Raw genomic sequence first — 18,236 nt, 5'->3', positions numbered from 1 at the left:
AAAACTTCTTAGTATACCATAATAACTTCATCATTGAGATCTGATATTGTAATGGAAAAGCTCTTACTTTAGCAAGTCACACCTACCTATTCTTCTCATTGGGGATCAGGAGTTCAAGAAGATCAGGTGAATTGTTTTGATGAAGTACATCTCACTGCAGAACAACAAAATTACAAAACTAGCGTACTTTCATAGCACGATGCACCTCCAAGTGCATACACAAATATTTTTCAAAGCCTGGTCTGCAAATAAAAGCAAAAGGCCTGTAAATGTAAGGAATATCATAGTAGTTAAGGCTATCTTGCCTACTGCGGGCAAAAAAATATCATTCTGCAAGAGTTCTATGGAAAAACATCATGAGTCACATGAACCTGACAGTAATTTTTGGCAAGCTTGAGAGTGTTTCTATTGACATGAAAAGAGCACATTATTGAAAATTTATATAGAAAAGTGTAAAATTTATAATTCTTGTGATAAGTGTTAAGAGAAGGAGTCCTTAAAATTACATAAATTTCTCATTACGCAGAGATTGGCATAGGTCTATCTACCTTTAAACAACTGCAGTAACTATATAAAGAATTATTCCAGCTTCAGAAAAATCAATATAGAATAAATGAGCAAAGAACTGATCTGGATAGTAAAGATACTTGTCCAGGTATGACATATCTCTCCCCCCCTCCCCCCCATTTTTAAATACCAACAGCTCTCAATGTAAAAGTGATAAATTGAGGCAATTATGACAGCAATTTTCCTGCCTTCCAAACAATTCTATAAAGCAATGGGAAAATAAAATAAACAGTTAAAACAGGAAGAAACTGGGCATAACTTTAGGGCCCAATCCCTAATTATTTCTCCTGGCTCATCAAAATATCCCATCATGAGAAAGCCAAATTAAGTACAAGGCTTTATAGGATGCAATCTAAATTTTATTACCAATCTGCAGAAATTTGCTAATGTCTAAAGAGGAAAGTGCAGAGGAAGGATAGTTGGTAACTCAAGGAGGCAAATGGAACATAGTAAGGTTCAGTCTGAATCTTAATTCTTGACATGGGTTCTCCTACATGGATAATTGAAAGATATAAACACAAAACTTGACTCATTTTAAATAGTTACTAAGTTCTTAGTCCCAAATCCTGACTCATTTTGAAGACATAATATTCTCTAACAGTCACAACCATTTTCATTAGCCCTGTGTGTCAGAGTGCGTACAGTGTGACTATTTTGAGACAACCCAGGAGCAAAATACAGTAAACAGGGGTTTGTCTTTCAAAAGACGGTTTATCTACAAGGAATATATACATACACATACCAGGCAAAGTCAGGCAATAAATCATCAACTACAGCACGGAAGCACACAGGAGAGAGATGCCCTCACAGGGCCTCTCTTATATATACAGCCTCTTAAACAGTAGTGGGATCCTTCTGGTTTAACAACTAATTCAGTGATCACATACTCCACATGTGCGCGCAGTTCAACAAAAAAATCACCTTCCACGTTAGTGCTAGGGAATTAGCTGAGGTGTGGCAACTAATCATCTGCATAGATAAAGGTAAGTAAAGCGCAGGGGCCGGCGGGCTGGTTCAGCTGATCGTTGGAACTACCAGTTCGCCCAAACCAGTCTTAACCGGTAGAATCCCATCCCTACTCTTAAAGTCGTATCAGCCAAAAAACCTTGCTGACTCATTCCCTGCCTTATATCATTGTAACAGCTGGTCAGCTCTTACAAGTATTTCCCTGACACTGTGGCTTGGAGAAACAGAGGGATACAGTAAATTCTAGACAATGGAAGGTTAAGTTAATTTACAAATCATGAAGAGTCAGAATGTTTCTTATCAGGGAAAAGGACAAGAATAAAAAGTGTCTGGATACAGCTGAATTTGGAGACATTTGCAATACTGCAAGGATTTTCTAATCAAGTGTAGGATATGGAGTAGGGATGGCTTTAAGTAAACTGGTTTGGAGGAATAGATCAAAGGAATACGATTAGTTTTACTTACATATTTCAAACTATTTTATCTACTACATGGTACAGTAGTACAGATAAATTAGATTTTGTTGTGTTTCCTTTCAATTCATAATCAAAATGTCATGTAGCTCAAACAGTTGCTTTCTGATTATCATTCTTATGACCTCAAATTTCTCCTTCAATAAATTGTTGACTCTTGAGTATCATCCTATAATTTTTAGTGTCATTTTATTAGTATTTTGAGTAGTTTGAATACTTCTCAGTATTGCTCTTTTTGGTATTAGAATATACAAGAAGTTTGGAATAAATTGAAAATACTCAAAAATTAAATTATCAATTAAAGTGACTTTATAATAGAATGTTTTTGATTGTGAGATTTGGGGACTAGGATGCAGAATTCAGCCCATTCCAGTTACATTTCTAAAACAGATTGTATAATATGCCTTTTATTTGAAATAGGATCCAACACACCAAATCACTCCTATGAGCATTTACAGATAATGCTTTTTTCCTTCATACATAGTCACGACATGCACTATATTTTGCTAGTGACTCCTATATAAATATACCCCCGTGTTCATTCTAAAGTAAAATGTTTTCTTACGCATTATATAGAAATCAGTTTATTTCAATTCAGTCTATGTTTAAGTGCCAGCTTTCTTTCTTTTTTTAAGATTAGGAATTACATGAAAGAATTACATGCCATGCAGGCAACTGAGTGGGTTGGCAGAATAAAAATGCTCAGCTCCTCTCTAAATAAGAGAGTTGCTGAGAAAAATGCTTCTAACATAAAATATAGCTCCCTTCTCCCATGAAAACATTTCCCAATAGCCTAGGAAAACAATATAAAAATGTACGCAGGCAGTTGCAGTGTTTATTAAGAAGCCTGATTTAAATGGCCATTTGCTCTGTTATTCGTTTTAGTACATTTCCTTCTCTAATACACGGGGAAGCAAGTTTATTCCTTGCTTCCTTTGATTGACATTTACTCAGAAATCTTGACTATTTTCCACAGCATTTACTTTCAATTACTGTAAGGATATAGGTTTGCTGTTTAATAAGAGCATACATTCCTGTAGATGTTTATATTCCAAATCCAATTTCTTCAATCCTAACAAAATTGGGATGGTAGATTTTCTATTTGTATCGAGCGCTACAAGTATGATTTTAATATCGACTAGCAGGGAAAGTGGAAGATAAACAGGATTTAATTCTGTAGGCCAAGAAATGGGAAAACAGCAAAATGGAAAACACTGGTTTATGCTCTCAAGCAGGTATATTTAGTAACTAAGCAAAATCCTGAACGTGGATTAATAAGATTCAAGAAAACCAAAACACAGAGATGAAAGTTTATTCGTACAAGTTACTACCTTTGGCTCAGAATCAGAACTACGTTTCCCAACAGCCCCTGCGGCTTTTATCTTTAAACGGAAGCTAGGTCATTGGAAAGATGATTTTAAAAAAACTACGAGAGGAAGCCAGCAGTGGAGCTTGGGTTGTCTTAAAGGGGACGCATCTAATTCAGAAGCTTTGGTAAGAAAAGCGGGAAGGTTGCAAAAAGTAAGAGGAAACCTGGTTGCAGGTTCCAGGATCTGAAACACAAGAATTAGCACAGTAATTCCCATTATTTGTTTTTAAGAAAATGCAGAAATAGCGAGGGAGGAAAAAAAAAAAGTGTGGAGAACGTGAGTAAAGAAAGGCTGTTCCCGACGAAACGAGGCGGCAGCAGCAGAGCGAATATAAAAGTGGTTGTCAGTGCAGGTGGTGCCTTTTGGAGAGAATCCAGAGCATGTATGTCGACAGTTTAGCACATAGGACAGATGGGCTATAGGGAAGGGTGTGTTGGAGAGGTGATGGTTATGGGGGTGGCTATCTTAAGCCGGCAAGCGCAAAGAAGTATCATTGAGTGGCAGAAACCTAGTTTCACACTTGGACACAGCTTTCTTCAAACAGGTCGTGTCGGCTGCAGCCCAGTATGCCTGAAGGGGAAAAGTTGTCCCACTATTTGCTACTAAGCAGCCCTTTTTCCTACTGGGGACTAAAGTTCGCCAGGACGAGTGGGTGGGGTTACTCAGAGGGCCCTGACGGTGGCTTTTCCGCAAAAAGGCGGTGGGCATTGCGTGGGCTTCCCTTCTTTTTCCTGGCAGGCAGATGGCCCTACGAAAGCTTTCCCCCTGCCCTCCTCTTGAAGCTAATCCCACTCACGGGGGGGGGGGGTTTCCACCTGTTGGTGACAGATTGGAGGAGGAAAAGGCCAGGATGGAAATAACTGCACATAGGCAAGAAGGGACTCCCCGGGTCCTGCTGGAAAGGGCAGAAAATTTTCCAGAAATCCAACCTGTTTATTTTGGTGTTCAGAAAAGGCAACAGCTGATTGTTCTCAGATTCTGAGAAGCTGCTACTAACAGGCAATTGAAAGGGGACATTTGTCTCAAAAACAGACAGTTTATGTTCCTGGAAGTTGGAACACTGATGGGTAAATGCCTAACTTTTGGTGGGAGCAATCAGCAGGGATCCTTGGGTTCTCTTTTTATCAAGCATTGTGGGGTAGGGCACACAATGCCCAAAGTGAATAAAAAGAACTCTAAACCGGGTTGTTAAAGGGATTAGCAGTGCAGTGTGAATTCCTTCCCCTTCATTTAACTGCCAGGATGTGTTAACATCTTGGCTAATATTGTCCTGAGGGAAGTCAGTGAGCATCTACTAAAACTCACATTTGAACAAAGGGCATGTTTTCCCCTAATTGCTGGTTGGATCATTGTAGGCCAAGAAATGGAAAAATAACAACCTGGAAAGGGCTGGTTTATGCTCTCAATGGGATATATTTAGTAACTGGGTTCTTACAACCAAAATCCTAAACTACAAAGTGTCCTTGACTTATCACCACAATTGAGCCCATAATTTCCATTGCTAAGCAAGACAAGTTGTTAAGTGAACTTTGCACCATTTTTTGAACTTTCTTGCCACAATTGTGAAGTGAATCATTGTAGTTGTTACATTAATAACATGGTGGTTAAGTGAATCTGGCTTCCCCATTGACTTCGTTTGTCAGAAGGTCACAAAAGGTGATCACATGACTCATACACATTGCAAATGTCAAATTTTATGACAGTTGACACATGTCTTAATTTTTATCATGTGGGCATGCCGCAACAGTCATAAGTGTGAAATATGGTCATAAGTTCCTTTTTCAATGCTGTTATAACTTCAAACTGTGACTAAATGAATAGTTGTAAGTCAACAAACTATAGTTATATTCACATTGCATACTGTTGTTTCCAGCCAGGTGAACCATATAGAGGTATAGGGAGATGGCACAGTTTGCATAACATATTGCAACAGGAGTTGAATTTCTACAATATCTTGTGCCATATCTTTCCTGTTCTATTTCAGCTTAATACATCTTACTGAACAAATCCAGGCAATAAAGGTAAATGGAAGCTGAAGCTAGGGAGGGCTTAAAAGGAATGCTGAATTCCATTCCTTGTGTGAATTTTGATTTGCATTTTTTACCTCTAATAGGAAGTTGGGGGGCATTTGTTGTTTTTTTCAGTAATTAAAGGAAACCTGTGTTTGGCTATATGCTTCTTTTTTTCTTCAGCTTTGGAAATGAATTGATATTGAAGTAGGTATTCAGAGATCCAATAGAAGTAGTGTAATTGTAAAGGTGACATATTGTGGTCATACTGGAAGTACCGTATTTTTCGGAGTATAAGACACACTTTTTCCCCTCCTAAAAGAGGGTGGAAATGTTTGTGTGTCTAATACACTGAATACAGCCATTTTTAGCCTCCCAAAAGCCCGCCCCGCAGGTCCTATTTTTGCCAAAAACAGGCCCGTTTTTTTGCAAAAATGGGATGCACAGAAGGTTTGGGAGGCCTGCAGAGTGCTCCTGGGGCTGGGGAAGGCAAAAACGGACCCGTTTTTCATGAGTCACGTTTTTGTCCTCCCCAGCCCCCAGAAGCACTCTGCAGGCCATCCAAACCCTCTGCGTGCTCCGTATTTGCAAAAATGGGCCAGTTTTCACGAAAAACGGGCCTGGTTTTGGCCTCCCAACCCCCCCACGCATTGCATTTTTGCCCTTCCCAGCCCTGCAGAGCACTCTGCAGGCCTCCCAAACCCTCTGCGCACCCTGTTTTTGTGAAAAATGGGCCCATTTTTAGTCTCCCACCCACCCTCCCCCACACATCGCATTTTGCCCTCCTCAGCCCCCGGAGCACACTGCAGGCCTCCCAAACCCTCTGTGTGTCCCGTTTTTGCCAAAACGGGCCCGTTTTTCACAAAAATGGGGCATGCAGAGCAGGGGTGAAATGCTCCCAGTTCGGACCAGCTCGGGTGAGTAGGTAGCAATGGCGGCGGGCAGTTCGGAGAACTGGTAGCAAAAATCCCTGCCCCCACCCCCCATGCCCAGCTGAGCCCCATGATTATCAGAGCCTTTTTTTCTTTTAAATGGCTCTGAGAGCCCAGCTCTGACGATCTCAGCTGTTGCCTGCTAATTGGTAGCAAAAATCCCTCCCCCTCTCCCCCTCAGTTTGCTTACCTTAGCTGCTGGTCGCAACGCCTTGCTGTGATCCCTGCAATCCATTGCATCAGCAAGCAACTGAATCTCCCTGCCTGCAATCAAGCAGGCAGAGAGTTGTGGACTTCAACTCCCAGAATTCCTCAGCCAGCAAAATAAAGCTGGCTGAGGAATTCTGGGAGTTGAAGTCTACAAGTCTTAAAGTTGCCAAGGTTGGAGACCCCTATTCTATTGGGTAAGTTTTTTTCTCCTTTGGGAGTTTTAAAAAAAATAGTTAATTGGGGTTTTTTTTAGTTGTTCTTTTTTTAGAGCTAGCCATTTAAAGTTTAGGAAATTTTAAATTTAGCTGCTTTTATATAAAAATAAAATGAAATAAAATAATATTTGTGCAGCTTTCTGAGATTTTGTGTATTTCTGTAGTGTTTCATTCCAACTACACAAACACACAAAATCTCACAAAGCTGTATGTGGAATTTTGTGTGTGTAAAGTGTGAAAGTTGGTTTTTTGGACTTTTTGTGGCTGTGTGAGTTCCTGCTTGTTGCAGGGACCATTTTGGATCTAGCACAGCTGCTTTTATATTGTGGGTGAGCCAGTTGTGTTGTGTTCTGTTGTGTAGGTTAAAAAAGGGCAAAGAAGTGACATTGACTTGGCCATGCCCACCTGACCAACAAGCCACGCCCTCCCAGTCACCTTACCACCAAGCCACGCCCACTAATTAAGCCATGCCCACAGAACCGGTAGCAAAAAATTTTAGATTTCACCCCTGATGCAGAGGGTTTGGGAGGCCAAAAACAGGGCGTGCAGAGGGTTTGGGTGGCCTGCAGAATGCTCCTGGGGGCTGGGGAGGGCAAAAACGCTATGCGTGAAAACAGGCCTGTTTTTGGCTTCCCAAACCCACCATGCATCACGTTTTTGCCCTCTAGGGCCCCCAGGAGTACTCTGCAGGCCACCCAAACCTTCTGCGCGCCCCATTTTTGCAAAAAACTAAATATAATAATATTCAACTAAATCAATTACAAGACAGTATATTGTAAGACAGTAGTGGGTTTCACTTACCTTCGCTACCGGTTCAGAATCGGGAGCTCTCATCGCGCTTCTGCGCAATCGCAGAGCATCCATGATAATGTCCAGGCGGGTGGGTGAAGCCTCCCGCCACCGCCACTACCGGTTCGCCCGTTAGATGTTTTTGGAGTCTCAAGTCCATACATTATTTTGTTGCCTACTTAAAACGTTTGAATGAAAAGGTAAATTTCAGGAAGAGGGTACAGAAAATAAACTTGTGTAATTCCCCCCCCTTATCCAGATTCCGTAAAAGAGTTGGTAGACCTCAAGTAAGAACTCCTTCTTTAAGCCAAGCCCACATTTTTAGGCCAGTGGAAGTACTTGAAGTTTTTGAGTGCATGTCAGAGACATACTCAGAAAGGTTGTTGTGATTCGCATTTGGCTAAACAGAAAATACCTGTTTTTCAGAAGGCTGCTTTCCATCAGCCATTCTTCTCTCTCAAGTTTCTCTCTATTACTTTAGCCTACCCTGTTTGCTTATTTCTTTTGGATACTCTCATTCAAGCAAAGAGCCGTGCAGTGCTGGGCTTCCCCCCCATCTCTCTCTCTCTTTTTTATATTTTATAAACAATTTTCTGAGATCTATGTGGGACTGCAATGCATGGTTGGAAACAAATTATGTTTTAGGCTGGTGCACTGCTTTGCATCCAATTTATATAGTTTAATTAAAATAACATAAAAAATAATATTGGCTGAGGCAAGGAGATTTGCAGGTGCAAAGAAAACAGTCTACAGGCAGATTGGCACTGACAGCCCAAGCTTTAAGCTGCCTTTTCAAACTGGTACTTTACATGTGGATTTCAACTTCTCTAATTCCCAGGCAGGAAGGCCAACAGGCTGCTGGCTGGTAATTAGGAGAACTGGAAGTCCAGCACATCAGAAGGGAAATGGTTGTGAGAAGGCTGGTTTAAATTCTTATCTGCAGCTTGGGGATTAAATCTTCATGTATCTCCCTCATTCTTTATTTTGGGGAGCTCATGTTCCCCATAATATCATTTCTGTCAGCATTGTCTTTATTGGCAGAGAACACTTGAAAATAAAATTGGTCAGTTTGTCCTACTTAATAGTCCAACTGGGAGATTAGCTGGCATAATGAAGTATTTTGCAAGTCAATTGAAGGGCAGAACAACCTAATTTGCACTTAACTGAGGGTACAGGAAGAATAAAAGTCCCTCTTAGTTAACCTTAGAAGCTATTTACTGGCTTTAAAGTATTTTATGTTTTGTCTATTTAAATCCAGAATACCATTTTCTGATCTGGGGAATTCTAAAGAATTGAGGCTCTTGAGAAACTTAACGCCAGAAGTCCTGTTCTGCATAGCTATACTGACTTGGATAATGGAGAACACCACACTGGGGAACATACAATGTAGTGTTTCTCAACCTCAACAACTTTTAAGATGTGTGAACTTCAACTCCCAGAATTCTAGGAGTTGAAGTTTATGTGTCAAGTCTGAAAAACAAGAATATAAAAATTCTTTCTAATTCAAGAGTATGTAACTGGATGCCCTCCCTATATGTAAAAAAAATTACAAGGTTTCTTGGCATTGATTGGACTGGCTATGGGGTGTTGGAAGAAATGTCCACCCGGGTTCAGTTCCAAGTGGGAAGGAAGACACTGGAAATATGGAGACTGTTTGGAAAGATGGTTTAATGGTGGACAGGACCACATGGTTTGAGGTCCTAGGCAATTGAGCACATGGGTAAGAGAGAGAGAGATTTATACCCTCTCTTGGGACCTGCCTTGGAGCTTCCTGTTCCTGTGTAAGAAATGTATTCTGATTGGTTGTTAGACTTCCATGGGGCCATGCAGGGCTACCTTTGTAGGTTGTCTTGAGTTCCAGGCTTGGTTGAATCTTGCTGGGTAATGTAATGAAGAGGCTTTGGACAATTCCTATTATGGCTTAATGGTTTTGTCCTGGTTTGGATCTTGAGTGAGGGCTAATCCTATCTTGTCCTGAGGGTGAAGGTCTTTTGTTTTGTAGATAGACTGGCTCATTCTTTTGTCTTGTAAATAAGTTGGCACCAGTCTTTCTGGGGTGGGGGCTGCTTTCCAAGAACATGTTTCTCCTTTTCTCATCCAGGGAGGTATAATATCCTGCCTTTTTAATATTTCGTAGAAAAATTCAACCTTCTAGGAGAGGGGTGGGTGCTAACTTCCTACAGGGTGTTCAAAACCTAGGAAGGGCTTCTACCAGCCTACCCCTACTTCGGTCAATCAGGTTTCCCAGGCAACTTGTACAATCTCTTTAAAAATATTTTCAACTTTTCAATAATACCTAATGACCTATGTTTCTAAATAATGTCAAAAGGCACTATTTAATGGCCAATCCAGATCTATACGTACCTAGATAGTGAGGACTGAAAATGGCTTCTGTATAATCCTAATATGAGGGCTTGGAATCACTTTAATGCTCAATAGCGCTACTACTAAATTTGGGACCCCTTTGTTATTCCTCTTTATTTATTTTAAAGAAGGAAATACTGGTAGGAGCAAAGAATAACAACTCCTGCTCATTTTCCCCATCTGGAACAGTGAAGAAGGACAAGTGAATGGGTAGTGATGACAGCAGTAATAAGGGGAGAAGGCTCATGCAAGCCATTTTGCCTAATCCAAATCCCTGCCCCATCCCAAAACCCTCCTGAGTTGAGCTCTATCTCTATGTTCTTCAGACACACGTAACTATAGTTAAATGTGTTTTTTTTTCCAGCTCAAATGGTAAGAAAACACATCAGTATTAAATCTCCCATGAGATCTAATAGCATTGGGGTTTATTATATTGTATCTTTCAGGCTCACAGGGAAACGGATTCCAAATGCTGCTACTTCCACCATGTAGGATATTAACCAGAAGGAAGCAATTTTTACCTGCTGCAGCACACTTGTGGTATGCTTTTCTCACTACTCTTATGGATGAACATCTTAAAACTATATGTGGTTGCCATTGAATTTCAGTAGAAAGAATGAGGTTTAGCACCAACAATGCATGTATTTTGTACATTCAAGGATTGAAAACAAAACCCGAATATGTCAGAAAGTAAGCAAGGGCACTGCTAATCGAGATTATGATTTAACAGTAATTTTCTGGAACTTTGTGCTGAGAATCCCAAGGCAAGGCTGATAGGGATCATGCAATGAAGCCAAGTATAGGACGACTTAAGATAAACATGGGCATGCATAGTTTTTTTCAATTTTTCTCAATGGGATGCTTATGGTTTTCCCTTTACTTTTTTTTAGAGTCATAAAGTCATGAATTATTGGGTCTGTTACCTTTTCCACCCCATTCCTTATCCCCTTAAATGCCAGAATTCAAGTTAAAGCAAATTCTGTTAAGCTTAATTTAGCCAACTTTATGTTTTGCTTTCTTGTTTGTATGGCTGAATAAATGAGGATTAGGATTTGTGTGCACTCCTGCAATCTTTTGAATCAGATGCAAAAAAATGTATGGAATACATGTTGACACTTGTTTGCATTGGAAAATGTCTCCTTAACAAACTTCCCTTGTATCTGTCAAGCTAGAACAAGTGGTTGCATTCTTCTTGGTCTCTAGAAATGAAAGCATTAAGATGTTGAGACTGAATCTGTTTCTGGAGAACTACTGGGTTTATGGAGGATGCGCAAGTTAGTTTTGGGCTCTATCAAATTCTGTCGTGAAAAAAATCTTGGCCTTGCAAGACTGAATTGAATTATTCAGATTGAAACAATTATTTTCTTTTTGTAAGTAATTGTAGGTTATCCCAATAGCATTGTTTCCTCTCTCTCTTCTATCCCACCCCAACCCCCCTCCCTTCTTCCCACTTTATCTTGAAATACACCAGGCATCTCTCTTAGACCTTATCTCTTCGCTTATCTTCCTAACTTAATCTGTTCTTCAGTGCTCTATTGTCTTCCAAAGTAGCAACAAATTAGATGCAGACATTGCTTTCCAATTACTATAAAAAAGAAAGAAATGTAGGAAAGTGGAGTGAATATAGAAAAATATTATTTTAGAACATAAGAGGAAGATTGTGGTCCTCTGGATATTTGTGATTGCAATTTTCACTACACCCAGTCAGGTTGGCCAATGGTAAAGAATGCTGGGAGTTGTTACTCAGCAACCTTTGAATTGGCACAAGTTTTCTCTGCCTGATTCATAACTGGCCAGGCAGTTTTCTTCTGACTTGCCAAAAGAATTTTATATGTACTAAACCCAAGTTTGGCCCATTCATTCAATGGATTGAAGATCTGAGGGCACTTGCCATCCATGAATGGATTGCTGATAGACTTTCTAGGGTCAGTTATAATGAAATATGGAACTCATTTGCACAAAATACAGTAACTTAGAAAATGATGTTATACAAATGTATTAAAAATTTATGTGTGCTTCATAAAACTTACATTAAATAAGTATATATAAAATTGTAAGTTAATTGCTACATTTTTTCATATTAGGCACATTTTTATATGTAGTTGTGTAAGTATTTGCATTATAACTATCTTTGTGTTTTTCTCTTTTCTCTCTTTTTTTTAAACAGTAAAAATTAAATTTAAAAAAAAGCCCAAAGTGAAATTCCCTTGTTCCTGTCCTTGTTTCAATAAAAGCAGGTAAGCTAACTCTTTAGTGGACAGCTTTGGAATATAACCTGAATACAGCTTTGTTCTTCTGTTCTAGAAACTAATGTTTATCTGAAATATTCCATTTACTCTCCATTACTCCATCTCCAGAGCAGGATCTGATTTTATTTAATAAATAGGTGGATGAAATGCAGATAGTTCATGGGTAATTCATGCTCTGGTATTAATTGTATGCCCTTTCTCTCTCCCCCCCGCCACAGATGTTTCTCTCTTAAATTGTGATAGTAATATGTTGGAATATCAAGAACAAGAGGTAAGACTATTGGTATTAGCAGACATGACCATATGAGCTATTTTCTATTTCACCCATTCTGAAAATATCTGCAGTCAGTCTCCAAAAAGGAAGATAGTTTTTAAAGCCTCCAGGTTTGATTGAATATGGTGAAAGATAGATAGAGGCTAAAGCAATATTGGCAAAAGTTGCTCCAAAATGTGAGGACACTTTATTTCCAAGCATTGTTTCCTACTTTATAGTCATGCTTAAAGCAAGTAATTTGAAATATGAAAACTTCTGTGCAGACCCATAGAAAAGTTTCAGGATCTATAGCTCAAGTCAGAATCTATAAAAGCTCCTCCCACCTACACCTACATATACAGTCAGGTCCAGAAATATTGGGACATCAACACAGTTCTAACATCTTTGGCTCTATACACCACCACAATGGAGTTGGAATGAAACAAACACAATGTGCTTTAACTGCAGACTGTCAGCTTTAATTTAAGGGTATGTACGTCCAACTCAGGTGAACGGTGTAGGACTTACAGCAGTTTGCATATGTGCCTCCCACTTGTTAAGGGACCAAAAGTAATGGGACAGAATAATAATCATAAATCAAACTTTCCCTTCTTAATACTTGGTTGCAAATCCTTTGCAGTCAATCACAGCCTGAAGTCTGGAATGCATAGACACCACCAGACGCTGGGTTTCATCCCTGGTGATGCTCTGCCAGGCCTCTACTGCAACTGTCTTCAGTTCCTGCTTGTTCTTGGGGCATTTTCCCTTCAGTTTTGTCTTCAGCAAGTAAAATGCATGCTCAATGGGATTCAGGTCAGGTGATTGACTTGGCCATTGCATAACATTCCACTTCTGTCCCTTCAAAAACTCTTTGGTTGCTTTTGCAGTATGCTTTGGGTCATTGTCCATCTGCGCTGTGAAGCGCTGTCCAATGAGTTCTGCAGCATTTGGCTGAATGTGAGCAGATAATATTGCCCGAAACACTTCAGAATTCATCTTGCTGCTTTTGTCAGCAGTCACATCATCAATAAATACAAGAGAACCAGTTCCATTGGCAGCCATACATGCCCACGCCATAACACTGCCACCACCATGCTTCACTGATGAGGTGGTATGCTTAGGATCATGAGCAGTTCCTTTCCTTCTCCATATTCTTCTCTTCTCATCACTCTGGTACAAGTTGATCTTGGTCTCATCTGTCCATAGGATCTTGTTCCAGAACTGTGAAGGCTTTGTTAGATGTTGTTTGGCAAACTCTAATCTGGCCTTCCTGTTTTTGAGGCTCACCAATGGTTTACATCTTGTGGTGAACCCTCTGTATTCACTCTGGTGAAGTCTTCTCTTGATTGTTGACTTTGACACACATACACCTACCTCCTGGAGAGTGTTCTTGATCTGGCCAACTGTTGTGAAGGGTGTTTTCTTCACCAGGGAAAGAATTCTTCGGTCATCCACCACACTTGTTTTCCGTGGTCTCCTGGTTCTTTTGGTGTTGCTGAGTTCACCGGTGCATTCCTTCTTTTTGAGAATGTTTCAAACAGTTGTTTTGGCCACGCCTAATGTTCTTGCTATCTCTCTGATGGGTTTGTTTTGTTTCTTCAGCCTAATGATGGCTTGCTTCACTGATAGTGACAGCTCTTTGGATCTTATCTTGAGAATTGACAGCAACAGATTCCAAATGCAAATAGCACACTTGAAATGAATTCTGGGCCTTTTATATGCACATTGTAATTGGGGTAATGAGGGAATATCACACACATGGCCATGGAACAGCTGAGAAGCCAATTGTCCCATTACTTTTGGTCCCTTAACAAGTGGGAGGCACATATACAAACTGCTGTAAGTCCTACACTGAGTTGGATGTACATACCCTCAAATTAAAGCTGACAGTCTGCAGTTAACGCACATTGTGTTTGATTCATTCCAATTCCATTGTGGTGGTGTATAGAGCCAAAGATGTTAGAATTGTGTTGATGTCCCAATATTTCTGGACCTGACTGTATGTGCACTGATTTATATGGTGGCAGAAAGCTGAATCATGCAAATGCCCCTGGAGAAAAAGTACCTAAATATACATGAGACCATGGTGAGATATTTTGAATAAGACATGTTGTTTAGCCTGAATGCCATCCTCATAGTATGTATTTATATCTCTCTGGCTGTCTTTTTACCACAGACACGAGGACAGAAACTTACACAACGATTTCTCTCACAACGATTCATTCTCACACAACGATTGCCCACAGCTCAACTTCACCCTAAGTTTTGAATATTCAAAATAAATATAGTTGAACAAATTATGCTTTGTGTACGTTAGCCAAGCTTTCCTTATCCACTCATCCTTTATATGTGCAACTTTCAGAAGGTGGCTAAGCATTTTGTTCTGAAGCGTACAAGTTTGGTAATGGCTGGGCTGAACACTGCATTATTTCTCTGTTTTATCCCTGAGGCAATAGATCAAGTCCTGTTGAGTTTAGCTGTGTTTAGCTTGCATAAGTTTAATTAGGCTAGGTGTGGCCCTGTAAATATTCTTCTCTCTGATCATTGGCCTTTCTGGCTGGGTTAGGATGGGTTTGGAGTCCTAATGACATCTAGAAAGTCATAGATTCCCCATAATAACTATTTGAAAAGCATAATCGTGTTTATCAAATAGTTATTAAACTTCGTATATTTATTTCTTTTTTCCAATGCTTGAGAAATCTGCCTGAGTCTTTTTACAGCCTTTTGATCTTAATATAGTAAAGCTTTTGTACAATCATAATGAACTTCTGTTTATGCATTTAATTCTTTTGGCTGAAAAAGGGGGAAATCTCTCTGATTTAGGCCCTAACATTTAGAGAAGTGTTACAAATTAAGTGGACTCTAAAGATGTATTTTTTCCCTCTGGGTCTGAACCCAGGAGCTGACTACTGTGCGTGTCCAAGATCCTCGCATACAAAATGAGGGCTCATGGAATTCTTATGTGGATTACAAAATATTTCTCCATGTAAGTATAGAAACACTGGAAAAAAACAGCAGTAAGTAACAGAACAGATTAACATAGTAGGCAGAGACCTTTTGAGGTCTTCTAGTCCAACCATCTGCACAAGCAGGAGACCCTGTAGCAATCCACACAAGTAGCTATCCAGTGGTGTGATTCAAATAATTTAACAACTGGTTCGCCCAGGGTCAGGTTGGCTGTTGTGGGAGGCGTGGTCCATCCCCATCCTCCAGCTCCACCACACATGGGACGAGCCTCCAGCAATGGCCAACTTGACCCTGGGCAAACCAGTTGTTAAATTACACCCCCCCATCCCACCCCACTATCGAAGTGGATCATGGTGCTACGCTGCAATGGAGAAACGGGCAATGGAGCGGCTGGCACAAGAGAAGGAAGAGCAGGGAAAAGAAAGAGGGAAAGTGGCATCCTCCTTCCCTTGGCTGGCTGCTCCATTTCCTGTTTCTCCATTGCAGTGTTGCGCTGTAGAGCTTGCCCCACCCACCACCACCCAGATGCCCTCGTTTCCCCCAAGCATTTCTTTGCCTATCTGATTTCCAGGTCCGTTGCATTTCTCCATCACGTTTCTTGCCGTCTTGTGCAGGGAAACAAGTTTGTGGAACTAAAAAAAAGTTCAATCAATCAATTCCAACTTCACGAGATCTTTTTTTTTCCACAAGAAGTTGGAATTGATTGATTTTTTTTTTTTACTCCCACAAACGTTTGTTTCCTGCATGCAACAGCGAGAAATGCGATGGAGAAATGCAACGGACCTGGAAATCAGGTAGGCAAAGAAATGCTTGGGGAAAGTGAGGGCCTCTGGGTGCTGAAATGGGCCCATCTCCAGCAGTGCCCAGGCCCACTGGAGGAAAGGCTGGCATCTACTGGCACTTAAACACAGCGGCATTCCAGCTCTGGCTGGGAAGGGGCAGCTGGCATGGGCGCTGCAGGCAGGATGCCTGCTCACTTCAGCACCCTCCCCGACCCACTGATGCTCTGCTGGTGTTTTGGCCCTGGGCTGCCGCCTTATGTGCAGGCCCTGCCCTCACTGCCTGAAACAGTTTTCGACTGAGTAATGTGATTGAAGGTTTCCGCCGCTCCTCTCTTGGACTTTTGGGGAGGGTTTTTTTTCCCCCCACCTAGAAGGAAGTTGAACGAAAACCAGACGTGTCCTGGAAAACACAGATTTTCTGGAACACGTCTAACCGGTTCACCAAACTCAGCAAAAAATTAACTATCGGTTGTACCGAATTGGTGCTAACCAGATGAATCCCACCACTGTATCTATCTAAAAAACCTGCAGGGATGAAAGTCTCACAACTTTTGAAGGGAAGCTTGTTAATTGTTCTCATTGTTAGGAAATTTCTCCTTAGTTCTAGGTTACGTCTCTCTTTGATGAAAAAATATTTTCTTGCATGCTTTGCAGAGCACCAGATATGAAACAAACAGCTGCTATTGATATAGGGAAAAAACTTGTGCTTGATTTTTTACTTCTGTGGAAAAGTCATCCTATTACCTGTGACTTACTTACTGCAGAAGTAGCAAAAAACAGTGGGAACTCCCCATTATTCTTTCTTTCTGCAAACTGTTGTACTTTACACGCATGGGAAAATTGCTTCTCTTTAGAGCAACTTTTAAAATGTGTGGCGTTCAGCTCCCAGAAGAGAAAGAATTCTGGGAGTTGAAGTTCCCACATCTTAACATTGCTGAGGCCGGGGAGACAGTCATTTTTGACCCATTTCTTTTTCCACCCATTTGGTAGGGAAATGCCTACTTGAGGTATACTGCTATGCCTACTTGAGGTATACTGCAACTATTTTCCTTGGTTCCCCCTGAAAATCATAAAACTGATATTTTCTGGCATTTTTTGGGTGCGTGAACCACTGAGCCATGGTGGTTCACGCATCCAATACAGTATTGTATTGGATGTGTGAATACATTATTGCAGGCTAACTCTGCTTACGTTGCCAGAAGTTCAATTCCTTCAATTCTGACTGATTTAAAATTGACTCAGCCTTCCATCCTTCTGAGGTCAGTAAAGGTAAAATGAGGACCCAGATTTTTGGGGGCAATATGTTGACCCTGTAAATGCTAAGAGAGTGCTGTAAAGCGCTGTGAAGTGGTATATAAATCTAAGTACTATTGCTGTTGTTATTTAATGGCTAACTAGGAACCATGAAACAGGGAATGGGGCTTGATGCAGACTACCCCATTGTCTTCTGAATGAGCTTTAAAGGAAGAGAAGTCAATATGCTTAGTTTCAGTGTGGACAGAGAAGCTGGCTAGCCTTAGGGGTAGAAACAGGGATTGGACTATTAGTCCCTCATGCAGTTAAAGAAGAATGGGAGACGATACAGGTACTCCTGGATTTTCGACCACAATTGAGCCCAAAATTTCTGTTGCTAAGCAAGACAAGTTGTTAAGTAAGTTTTGCCGCATTTTATGACCTTTCCTGTCACAGTTGTTAAGTGAATCATTGCAGTTTTTAAGTTAGTAATACGGTTGTTAAATGAATCTTGCTTCCCCCTTGACTTCGCTTGTCAGAAGGTTATAAAAGGTGATCTCATGAACCAGCAACATTGCAGCCATCATAAATACATGCCACTTGCCAAGCATCTGAATTTTGATTGCATGATCATGGTTATGTCATAAGTGTGAAAAATAGTAATAAGTCACTATTTTCAGTGCCATTGTAACTTTGAATGGTCAATAAATGAATGGTTTTAAGTCAAGGACTATCTGTATTGTTATGTTCCAGTTGTGAACTTCCCTACAGCGTCTGACTGACTGGAATAGACAGAACTTTGGTTTCATGGACCTTTCCTTGAATTATTACTAGAAATTGCAACCAACTTTAATCTA

The 18,236-nt window shown here is 40.5% G+C and overlaps 1 protein-coding gene across 6 annotated transcripts in view; it reads left to right on the top strand.

The window, feature by feature from the left end:
- Positions 1 to 3,419: 3,419 nt before the first annotated feature.
- SNX11 (sorting nexin 11) overlaps positions 3,420 to 18,236 on the top strand; it is a 46,158-nt gene continuing 31,341 nt past the window's right edge. Inside the window, exons 1-5 of one of the 6 annotated variants that reach the window (XM_034415563.2) lie at positions 3,420 to 3,500; positions 10,342 to 10,435; positions 12,063 to 12,132; positions 12,363 to 12,415; positions 15,297 to 15,383. In XM_034415563.2, the coding sequence (XP_034271454.1) occupies positions 12,392 to 12,415; positions 15,297 to 15,383 (111 nt within the window). In that variant the 5' untranslated portion in view covers positions 3,420 to 3,500; positions 10,342 to 10,435; positions 12,063 to 12,132; positions 12,363 to 12,391. Of the gene's footprint in view, positions 3,759 to 10,341; positions 10,436 to 12,062; positions 12,133 to 12,362; positions 12,416 to 15,296; positions 15,384 to 18,236 lie in introns of all 6 variants that reach the window. The other 5 variants (XM_034415566.2, XM_087892077.1, XM_034415567.3 and 2 more) reach the window with 5 other exon arrangements.

The sequence above is a fragment of the Pantherophis guttatus genome, chromosome 4 (genome assembly GCF_059756535.1).
Source record: "Pantherophis guttatus breed Tessera chromosome 4, ASM5975653v1, whole genome shotgun sequence".
Classification (NCBI taxonomy): domain Eukaryota; kingdom Metazoa; phylum Chordata; class Lepidosauria; order Squamata; family Colubridae; genus Pantherophis; species Pantherophis guttatus.
This window is presented reverse-complemented; position numbering and strand designations above follow the sequence as displayed.